The sequence below is a fragment of the Diadema antillarum genome, unplaced genomic scaffold, assembly GCF_040938485.1.
Source record: "Diadema antillarum isolate AM-2024a unplaced genomic scaffold, OU_Dant_1.0 scf00000025, whole genome shotgun sequence".
Classification (NCBI taxonomy): Eukaryota; Metazoa; Echinodermata; class Echinoidea; order Diadematoida; family Diadematidae; genus Diadema; species Diadema antillarum.
Window position 1 is genome coordinate 4,742,410 of NW_027270914.1, and position 12,542 is coordinate 4,754,951.

General features: G+C 36.9%; 1 protein-coding gene across 1 annotated transcript in view; it reads left to right on the forward strand.

The window, feature by feature from the left end:
* The first annotated feature begins 1,175 nt into the window (after positions 1 to 1,175).
* The window catches only part of LOC139734210 (uncharacterized), a 56,490-nt gene continuing 45,123 nt past the window's right edge, over positions 1,176 to 12,542 (forward strand). Inside the window, exons 1-2 of the mRNA XM_071645015.1 lie at positions 1,176 to 1,617; positions 7,603 to 7,794. Coding sequence (XP_071501116.1) covers positions 1,368 to 1,617; positions 7,603 to 7,794 — 442 coding nt within the window. The 5' untranslated portion in view covers positions 1,176 to 1,367. The remainder of the gene's footprint in view (positions 1,618 to 7,602; positions 7,795 to 12,542) is intronic.

Below are 12,542 nucleotides of genomic sequence, written 5' to 3' on the forward strand. Positions count from 1 at the left end.
CACCTTGTGCCTCAAAAGGATGTCGCGAAAACCATAAACAGTAGCCAAGGACCAAGCAACAGTTTTCTTGTGTCCAACAGACACAAGGATAATACTTTTAAGTCAACCCTTTTACTTATATTTGACATTAAATTTTGAATCATGCGAAAGACAAAAAATGGTTTCCGTGGTTTGTTTCCATAAGTTCTGTTGAAGCACGTTGTGGTAGTATGGAAAGTTTTCAAGTTGTTTGTTTATTTTGTGAGACTGACGATTTTACCATTCTTGGCAAATTAAATACGACTTCGACAGAGATCTGCATTAAAAGACGGATGCTAGTCCAGACTGTAAAGCATTAAATCTTGCATTCATCAGTTACAGTCTATTCTGAGATAGAAAACTTGAAGATTACACCGTTTAGATTCTCCGTGCCAGTAGTCTAGCACAGTTAAATAGAACATCTGCTTTGATGTAACATCGTTTGAAAGCATGACAGGGATTTTTCGAGTAACTCTAACAAAAGCAGAAAAGAGATACTCCATGATGGGTTCACTAAATTATTACCAACTGCTGGGAGATCAGTGCGCTCGCCCGTGCGACGGTAGAACTGGTGAGTGTTGCACAAACACATGATTTATTGAACTCGTTCCAAAACACATACAGGCACTGTAGCATAGCTCAAGTAAGGTCACATGGAATATATCGGAAAGATTTCCTCTCTCTCCCTCTCTCCTCCTCTCTCTCTCTCTCTCTCTCTCTCTATCTCTGTTCTCTCTTCCTTTCCGTCTTTTTTCTTAAGATTTTGGGAACTTTTGCAAACATAATATGTCATATAATATGTATATATACACACACGCACATACTTATATATGACATGTGTGTGTGTGTGTGTGTGTGTGTGTTTTAGATGCGTTTACACTTTGACAAACTAGGCAAGTTCTAAAAGCTGAACGTTGATATCGACTGCAAATAATACCAATGACATAATGTAGGATAACAACAACTGCGCGGTGTTGTTGTGACATATTTTGTTGCGTCAATTTCTACTTTGATATTGAATTTATGCAATTGAAGAAAGAGCCCAATTACGACTGAATACAACTCCAGAATATACAACACCAGCATGACCTGGTTCAATAAGAGCAAAGTGACGGATGCGTTAAAATGAACACGTACGTTTAATCATCATTGGTGAACATATAATCGTCGATTGCCAAAACGTTAAATATTGCAACAGACACGTCGAATCAGAGCTGATTGAATTAAATTTGTGTTTGATATGTTTCTTTCTTTCAGTGCGTCTTGTCGGAGGGTCGGATGGTCACGAGGGTCGAGTTGAGATATTCTGTGACGGTCAGTGGGGCACGGTTTGTGACTATGGATGGGATATGAAGGAAGCACACGCCGTTTGCAGACAGCTTGGTTACACCGCAGCTGCATCGGTGCATGTCGACGCCCATTTTGGACAAGGATCTGGACCTATTTGGATTGACCACGGAACTTACTGCCCAACGGGAAACGAGAATTCCCTCTTGGAGTGCCAGAGATTACCGTGGGGTTGTTTCTCTCGTCGATCAGGCACTAGTTGGGTCAGTTGCGGTCATGGCAATGACGTGGGTGTACGTTGCCAAGGACAAGGTAAGAAAACGAATGAATCCATCCGATCCCACCCCACCTCGATGTCCCACTAGATTGTTTTTGTTTTTGTTTGATAGATACTTTATTTTCTGCAAATCAACAAATCAATCAGCAAATCAATATACATAAGGCACATGATCATGAACATGTGGGAAATATACAAAATAAATTCAAAACAGAGTCGTTTGACTTGCGTAAACAAAGATATAAAAGGTAATTAATGATACAATATACAGTATGCATGTCTATGCAGCGGGGATTACAACAATTACAATTATGGAGCGATAATGCAGAGGGCCGCCATTGTAAGCATAGCTTGAAAAGATGGCCGGCCAGAGGAAAAGGTAGGGACGTATACTAGTTTCGTAATACTACAAGACAATACAAATTCTGCTGCGGAGATAGCAGGGGAAAAACGTGATGGTGGTGGATGTGCGTGCAAGTGCTAGAAAGTGCAGAAGGGCAGATATGCTGGAATGTAGAATAATCGAATTGGTTTGCTGAAAGAGGGAACGGTATGCGATGTTGCTATTTGGGAGACCAACATTAATCATATGAGTTATTTGTTTTAATTTGTATTTGAAGTATACTGTAATAAAATGTGATTCTTTAAGTTTGCTTTAAATGAAAACAAGGAGGCACACTGTTTCAACTCCTCAGGAAGAGTGTTCCATGTATCCGGACCGTGATGTCTAATCGATTTTTGAGCAAGTAAAAGCTTTGGATTACTTAAATGAAAATCATGGGAACGACGGGTTGGGTATGAATGAATATGGTCATTGGCTACTAAGGCATTATGAAAAAAATGGTAATAAATTTCGAGTGTGTTTATACATAAATATAGCAGTTAGATATATATGTATGTCATGGGCTTTTAAAGTTTTTAGGCGATGAAATATAGGATCGGTGTGAGCCAAAAAATTTGAGTGTGTGCATATACGAAGAGCCTTTTTCTGAAGAATAAAAATTGTATTTAATTTACTTTTGCTACAGTTGCCCCATACAATATTGCAATACATTACATATGGTAAAAATAAAGTGTTATATAACATTATTAAAGTTTGATCATTAATCAAATACTTTATTCTCCTTAAAACACCAGTTGTTTTAGATATTCCTGTAGTAATATTCTGCACATGAGTATTCCAAGTTAAATTGCTATCTAGGGTCACTCCTAGAAACTTGGTTGAGTGTTTCTCAGCAATGTTTATACCATCAATATAAATACCTTTAGGAAGGGTGGGTTGGGATTGAAGAGTATGAAAATGTATAAAACATGTTTTATCAATATTCAATAAAAGCTTGTTACTTCTAAACCATTTCGAAATATTACCTAATTCCATATTAAGTGTATCAATCAGTGTTGCAATATCCTTATGAGAATAAAAAACGTTAGTGTCGTCTGCAAATAAGATGAAGTTCAAACGAGGAGAGCAATTGGTGATGTCATTAATGTAAATCAAAAAAAGTAGGGGCCCGAGGATAGATCCCTGAGGGACACCACATGACACGTTAGAATATAATGAGTGACTAGATTTAAATGCAACATATTGTTTGCGATGACTTAGATAACTTCTGAACCATGACAAAGTAATCCCTCTCACGCCATAATTCTGTAATTTTTCAAGTAAAATGTCATGATCAATAGTGTCAAATGCCTTACTAAGATCCATAAAAACTCCAATTATATGTTCTTTTTTAGTAAGCGCATCAATAATATTATCGACAGATTTGATTATAGCATAATCGGTAGAAAATCCTTTCCTAAAACCAAACTGATTCGTATTCAATATATCATTTTCAATCATAAACGAGTAAAGACGCTTGTAAACTACTTTTTCTAAGATTTTCGATAGAACATTCAACAATGAGATGGGTCTATAATTTTTCACCATTAATGGATTTTCTCTTTTATAGATGGGGATAACTTTGGCGATTTTAAAAGAGTCTGGATACTTGCCATTAAGTAGGGATAGATTGAATATATGGGTGAGAGGGGCTGCTAGGGGGTAAATTATCTTTTTCAACAAATTTACCCTCAAATTATCGGGCCCGCAGGATTTACTACATTTCAAAAGTCGAACAATATCAATAATTTCAGATTCATTAATTGGAGTAAAAAACAAAGAATTTTGATTATTTTCAGGTAAATATTCTTTATAATTTTTTATATCATTTATGGGAATAGATGCTGCTAAAGAAGATTTGATCCGTGTAGCATACAGTTTTGTTTGAAACTTAACTTCAGGTTTCTGACATTTTTTTTTTGCGAGATAATGAGCAATCTCTTGTGAAATATGAAAGAGCATGTAATTCGGAGAGGGATTCAACATTTATTTGATGAAAATTGGTTTTGAAATGGCTGAGATATCCAAAACAGAGCAATCCTGATAACAGGTTTTATGAGGATAGCTTTGTTTTACTTTGCTTTTGGATGTCTCAGCCATTCCAGAGCCGATTTTCATCTAATAAACCTTGAAATCTTCTTAGAATGGTTTGCTCTGTATTATTTATCAAATGGCTTCTTGGTATCTGGCATGCTTGTACAGTGACGGGGCGATCGTTAACCCTATTAAGCCCAAGCTATTTTGACCCCTCGCAGGCCCAAGGGGGGGGGGCACATTGTGCCCCCCCCCCTATATAACTTTTCTATCATTTGATGTATCATCGTCATATTTGGCACGTGGGTAGAGTAACTCACACTCTACATGACCGTACATTTGAATTTTCACAAGGTCACCCATGGAGGGCGCTATTTACCAAAATATGAAGAAAACCATAGGAAATATGCTAAAAACATGATTTTTCTGTATAATTTCTTTATCCCCATTATATATGTTTTATTATAGACCAATCATTTTAATATTTGCCACAAATGATAGGCAAGTGAAATTTCATTATTTGTTATGGTTGAAATTTCTCAAGGTCACCACATGGGGGCGCTATTCATATCAACATAGTGATACATTATGAGACCTGAGATGAAATGTTTGGGATGGGTACATGTATAGTTATGACATTTCATATTTGCATAATACTGGAATTTTGAGATTGCAAATTGATGATATGATAAACTAATGATATCAGAGGCATAACTTGGGTGAAGGAATCAAAATAACTCAAAATATAAGGGCAATCTTTAGAAAATATCATTGTTTTCAATTATCTCTATTATATCTATTGTTTTATGCCTTTGTCACATAAAAACAAAGGAAATAATAAGAAAAACTTTCCAGGACCATAATTACTTCGAATATTGCTCCTTCAACAAATTTCAGCCAAGAAACACCCATTTCATACACTGTAATGCTGTTAAATGAAATGGGAACAGAAAAAAGATGCAAAATCTGACTGACATGGTTGTCAGTTTATGGTTGCCATGGCAACCAGCAACATCAAATATAGCTAAATTATATATCAAGCTGTTTGTAATAAAATTTTAGGAAAAGTCACCAAATTTGGTTGAAATCGGATAAAGGGCGAAGGAGTGGCAAACGAAAATCTGGTAGGGGGGCACAATGTGCCCCCCCCCCCCCCCCTTGGGCTTTATAGGGTTAACGGAAGCGTTAACGATCGCCCCGTCACTGTACAGGCATGCTAACCTGGAAACATTGAAAACCATATTACTTGAATATGAGATCATTCTGAAGCAAACAATCTCACACAACAATAGATATATAATGTATACTCCTTAATGAAACCCACAATGATTGGAACAATCATCCCCCAGCATTCCCACTGATTCCCACTGATCAGTTACTAGCCATCCCCTTTAAGCAACGACAAACGTCAAAAAGTTATGATGGAACCGAAGAGATATGATTCGAAGAGCAGTCACAAATCACATATTGTAAACTTATTTACATTGTGATGATTGAATACAGGGCAGTGAGGTCTTGATCTCTACCATCTCCGTGATTGGATCTATCGTCTTTAACTGTCTTTCAACTTACAGATCGAAGAATTGTACAAAGTTGTCACCTACATTAACTTTTCACTTAATCTAAAGGTCATTGAGAGTTACCCATAGGAATCATCAAAATACATGTTTAAAGGGACGGTATAGCTTCATTTTAAATGGGGCTTCAGGTCTCCAACGTTTTTTGATGATTTTTGGAATGATGAGAAACCTCTCATAAAATATGAAAGAGCATGTAATTCTAAGAGGAATCCAAAGTTTGTTCGATTAAAAAATATATATGTATTTTTTAAATGGCTGAGATATCCAAACAAAGCAATCCTAATTAAAGATCTGACCCACCTTTTTTTTTTGTAATGGTTTTTTGGGCCTGATGTTACCATCATAATATGATGAGAAGTGGCCCTCGGTTACCAAATTGTAAACCATAGTCAAAATAGCGTATACATTATACAAAATAACACCAATCATTTCTTACAACAAACTGATTAAATACGAATTAACACAATTCTTAAATCTCTCCATGTTTGGAGCTTGAGGAAGCTTGGTGGGAAGTGAGTTTCACAGCAGAGTCGTCCTTGGTATGTAGGAAGACTGATGGAGATACCTGTTCGACTTTGGTACGGTAACTCTGTAGGGGTGAGCAGTTGCAGAGGAGCGTGTCAATCGAACATTGGAGACCAATGGGGGAAGGATTCCAGACAGCTCAAGGGACGGTCTCAAGAAGAAGTGGCGGTAGAAGGTACAAAGAGATGCCACATTTCTCCGATGCTCCAGTAGATAAATTCCAACTTTGATGGGGTCATCAATTCTTTGGAGGCGAAGGGCTTTTCTCTGTAGCCTGTCCAGTAGCCCAAGTGCAGTGGCACCAGCTCCAGCCCACATCGGGCATGCATACTCCATTAAGGGCCTAATGTAAGCTTTGTAGATGGGGACTCTTGCCTTGAATGGAACAGGGAGGTGGCTCTCACCTCCCTGAATGGAAGGAGATCTCTTGAACGGCTGGAACGGCTTTTACTTGGATCTGCTTGTTTTACTCTGTTTTTTTATTTCTCCATTTAAAAACGATTTTCATCAAGTAACTTTGAATTCCTCTAGAATTGTTTGCTCTAAAAACGTTTCATTAAGAGATTTCTTATCATCTCGCATAAACTTAAAAGCTGAAATCTCCACTCAACCAATACTATATCATCCCTTTATTTCAGTTTCGGCGCTTGTGTTATGATAACCTCAAGTCGCAAGTTTTCATCTCCTTCCTACCCCCCCCCCCCCACACACACACACACATTTTCCTCTCAGCAATGGAAACGAACACAAAACAAAGACATAAACTGATAAACATCTGATTTAACTCTGACGCACGTTGTTTGAAGCTTCCTGAAATACAATTATTCGATGTGGACTTCTGCGTTCTTCATCTCACATAATGAGGGAATTTAACATTTTGATTTAAGATTTAAAAAACATGGACTTCTCAGCCTAATGTGTGTGTTTTTTTTTTCTTTTCATTTTTCCACCTAGACCCGCCTCTTGGAAAAAAAAAATCCTGGTGGTTGTGCTGCTTAACTTCTCTTGTAGTATTCTCATGTTGACACTAAGAAAGTCAAAATATCCTCTCTAGGGGCTGAGCGTAGTTCCTGCAAAATGAATCTTTGACACCGATTCTGATCAAACAATTCCCGAATTTGTGATGTATGAACTTATTCAGGCCTTCGAAAATCAGTATCTCGGTGAATTCCATTGAGCCTTTAATTGGAAACGAATTGATCTGAATAGTGCGTACCACAAAACTTATATATCAAACACTATGTTTCGTTGTCAATACCACACCCAAGTAAGCCTATGCTCATGAATGAGAAGCTATCATGCCTGCAGATGGACGCAGGGAGTGGGTAGTATACTAGCCCTGTGCAGGAAAGCTCGTTTAATCATACACGAGGGATCTTTTTCAAATTAGATTGATATCTATTCCACGTTTTGTCAGTGGTTTCTGTCTATCTTCCGTATATATTGCGCACTCTTCTTTGTTTCGTTATTCATGAAGTTTGAGTATTCATATTTCCCAGCGGACAGCAGCGCTCCTGCAAGATTGTATGCCGAAGGCACCAGGACCCAAGGTCTCAACTATGGGTTCACCAACCATGTCTACTACAACATGAGAAGCGAGTTGACTTTCACCCCTACAGCTACCAACCACGGTGATCTCCTTCAATGTCACGTGCTTGGACTGCTGCGATCTGCAACCTTACAGGTCTCCGGTAAGTATGACGTCATAATGATCAGGAAATCAAACACCCTATGTAGCTTACAAGCTGACTTCCTCAAACAAGCTAATAAATTCGTTAAATATTCATGAATATTTTGTGAACTTTCAGGTTTTTTCTCCAAGCACTGATTAGTAACACGACTTTGAACTTTCAAGGATTATGTGCTTTAAGTCAACAAGAGCCCTTTTTGTTCCTTGCATTTTTTTAAAAGAAGTTGTTTTTCTTATATCAATATTTAAAGGGATGGTATAGTATTGGTTGAGGTAACTTTTTTGCGAGATACTTAGAAACCACTTTATGAAATATTAAATAATAATATTCTTTTAAAAACTTTGTATTCCTCTTAGAATTGTATATTATACAGTTCTAAGAGGAATTCAAAGTTTATTTCATATATTGGTTTTGAAATGCCTGAGATATCCAAAAACAAAGGAATCCGAGTAAAAGGAGGGGTGTCCCACCTTGGAATTCCTCTTAGAATTACATGCTCTTAATCATGTCATAAGAGGTTCCTCATTATCTCAACAACAACAACAACAACAACAACAACAACAACAAAAATCATTTAAAAGTGAAAACCTGAAGCCCCACCTCAACCAAAGCTGTACCATTCCTTTAAAGTTCTGAATGATGGGGCGAACTACTGGTATGAGATATTTCTTAGCATTTCAAGTAAAAATATAATTTTGCTTTGACCCCGGCTTTCTATTTTCAAGCCGTGTGATGAAAGGAATCGTGCATGGAAACCATACAATCTGATGATCCCTTCGTAGAAGTTTCATTAGAATTGATTTAGTCATAACAGCACCGTTCGCTACGGAATATTGAAGGGGAAATTTAGTCCAAAGTAATATAAGTTAGTCTGATAAAAAAGAGTGAAATATTACGAGTTCAACGGTATAATTTTGATCGAAATCGGATGAAAAATAAGGAAGTTATGACATTTTTAAGTTTTAGCTATGGGGGAAACAGTTCTTGAACAGTCAATAAAGATATGCAAATAGAAAAGTGAGCATGTACCCGCACAATTTGCCATATAGTTTGTACATTAAACTTTGACATTTCCAGTATTTAATTCAAACGCAATTATGTTCGCGGCTCAAATTCTCGTATATCTTATTGATCACTATTCTGAAGTTATTCAACCAGGAATAACATCATGTTTCAGACTGCAATGACAGAAACATGGATTTTTTGTCATTTTTTGATACTCGATCAATGGAAAATTGTGAGGATATGACATAATAATTAGCTCACTCATTTGCATATTCATATCCACTGTACAAGAACTGTTTTGCAGAAAAAAGACAAAGCTTCAAAATATCATAACTTCCTTATTTTTCATCCGATTTAAGTCAAAATTTTACTGTTGAACTCATAAGATTTTACTCTTTTTATCAGACTAACTTATATTGGGACAGGGGTAAGGTCTTCATTATTTATACATTTTGCACAAAACCTTCCAGGCTTCCGTATTTTGTACATAGATACTTTTGCAGGTATCAAGGTCAATCAAAAAGTGCGTTCAATGTTGTACAACTGTACCAATAGTCACAAGTCACATACAGTAATCAAATGTAGACCCCAATACCAAGAAAAAAAGGCTTTGTTTTTCATTTTTTGTGTTACGTGCCGCTTAACATTCCATTTACCATCTGGAAGGTCGCCCGGCGGAACGCATCATTTCCGTGGAATTCGAAGACATTGTGCTCGGCAACGAGCCCGAAAGACTGAAGATAACTTGTCGCATTAACTCGTGCGACCAGCCTTCCCCGCCCATCAGTTGGTTCGACATCACGGTGGATGGTCGCGTCATGTCGTCTTCCAACTCACCTACTGCGATGGTCAGTCCGAGGCCAGCCAGCTGCGTGCAGGTGAACTGTACGGGTATCAACGACCACGGGCGGACGGAGAGTACGAGGACATACTGCCCGCCACCCCGCCGGATAGGTATGACCGGAAGAAAGTAGAAAGTGTCTAAGTGGTACAGTCCCGAGTAAAATGTAAACTTATTGTCACATCATGGAGCTAATTACATTCGTTCCACGGTTATACACAGACAAATCTGGCAATCATAAGAGACGGATATCTGATTATGTAGAAATATGCAGTTCTTCAGGCCTCTCTCAGACAATGTCAAAAGAATTTGAATAGGAGCTGTAGATGGCTCCAAGCATGTTGAAGGATACTAATAACCGGATTCTTCCAGAGATTTCTTGGAACATAAAATGCAGGTGACGTCTTCATTACCTTCTATTGTATCCACAATTAATGAATAAGACCATAATACCAATACGAAAACAATAACACTCTTAAAGACGCTGATAATAGCAACACTAGTAAAGATAATGATAAATACTTTAATCATAATACCTGCGATGAATGCTATTAGTATGGTATACTGTTCTGGGTAAAGTGCACAGTACCTTATTGAAAGGTCTCCGTGCCTACTAAGTGTATATGGTAAAGAATTGTTTGTGTAACAAAAATGTATATACACTTTCGTGACTGTGTGCTCATCATAATGAGGTGATAATTGGGTTCTTTATACTCTTAAATTATGAATACTTAATTCTAAACTCCAACATAATTTCCAGGTATGAAGGTCAAACGAAAATTATCCCACAATCCACGCCAATTTCCCATTACTGTAAAGGAAGCGTTAGGCATGCTGCTATAACTGTCCTATGACCTTTAAACTGGAAAAAAAGGAAAATTTGTCGTGATGTCCGGTTGCACTCTTCGACCAAAGTTCAACATTTACAATTTCTACGGACAGCAAAAGACGGATGAGTGTAAAGCTCTGACTTCCATCTCCTAAATTATCTATATGTTTTTTTTAAATTCCTCTTTGAAATTCAAACGGCATAGCAGTAGATTTGCAAGTCTAAAATGACATCGAAAAGTTGGAGCTTGTTTGAAACTATTCTTCACTTTTGTTCACTTTGTTCGTCAACCTCTTTTTAAGGATTGCTTGTCTATGATATTTATTTATAATATCTGGTCAGATTATGAGATGAGCATGGTATACTATAAACAAGAACAATATGTCTCAAAATGACTATCGGCAGCCTTGTAGGGTTTTTGTTGGGTGCAGGAGTGTACCACGATACATTTGTTAAACAATAGTGGTTTGGTTCGCGGGGTTTCTAAAGGATTACAATATCATTACGAAGCAATTACTCTTTCATTTTTTTATAAAACAAAGATTTAAACGTGTGTTATACAATTCACAAATCAGTTAAGTAAATCTTACAAAGGCATATTAACTGCGTTATTTTGATATAAGCTGTGTGATATACATTTCTAATCTTTGTGAATTAGAAGTTATATTTTCTTGTTCTAATATATTTTTGAGACGGTCACTTTTGTCTGCCAAACAGTGATATATCAAAATAAAGCAAGCAAAATAACCAGCAACCTAACTGTGTCTTTCGTTCTCAATCCAGTGTTTTCCACTTTAACGTGTTTTATGTTTGCGGAATACAGATTATCAAATAGATACAAATCTTTTTCATCGTCGATATCATCCTTCAAACAATTTTACAAATAAATTCAGATCACACTCACAAAAGCAAATCTTGAAAAACAACTTGTTATGTCTGTTATGATGAGTGCACATCACAATTCGTCATCCTGAGCTTGAAAGAAACCCCAGGAATAAGTGAAATAGAGTGTAAGAAGCTACATTATTTCTATGTTATCGTTAACAAACTAGCGCATCGCATGCACCATACGAAATTGGTATGAGCAGTGATGAGGATAAGAACAAATGTGGGTTGAACAAAATGTTTCATCTGCATTTTGCTGAGATTGTATAGTGTCCTTGCATGCAAGACAACAAATTATGCGCGAAAGCCTATCAGTATTGATAGAAGCTTATATGTCTCTATCCTTATCACCCAATGCGGAAAGAGAAATCTATAACATAATGTCAGTAGTATAGGTTGTGTTACATTACACTTAGATCTCAGTAACAGTGGGATACAGGACCCCAGTCTCTTAACACGGAGATCCCGGTTTCGAATCTTAAAAGCACTTAACTCTTTCGGTGCCAGGGACTTTGGACAATGTGTTCAATTCTGTAGGGTTTTCAGTGTCAAGAACTAAGAGTACACAAAATGGTTGAATTCCTGGACAGAGATACGTCACTTTTTATGCAACTCTAAAATAAATTGTATGAAAAATCGTCCTTTAGATTCGTTGGAGAGAGGTTTTTGAATAAAACATTTTTTTTTTTTTGCTCACAATACCATAATATCATAATAGACTGATAGAAGATGTCTCGTTCTCATTTAATAATCTCAATCTAAGCTCAATAATCAAAAACCTCGTAAATAGTGGTTCGCACTGCTTGTCAAATTTCAATTTTAGGTCATTGCTCTCGCTACGTCATATCATTTCAGGATATGTTTCACATTATATGATTTAATACTTCAAGTAGACACTATACCTCAGCGGTAAGCTATCAATTTCGAGGAAATTCATATTCTTTCTAATCTAACATCTTCAGCTAAATATGACAGAAACACTAGCAAAATATTTTCCACACATTATACGTACGAAAGATGTATGAGTAACAGATATTCAAGAAATCTGACTGCGATGATGTTGCCCTTTGATTCTTAAGAGAGAGAGAGGGAGGGAGAGAGAGAAATGTACTTTGAATGGGACGTAACTGATGCAATATTTGGAGATTAGAGCTTGAATAAACAGAATATTTGTGTACCGCTCGGAAA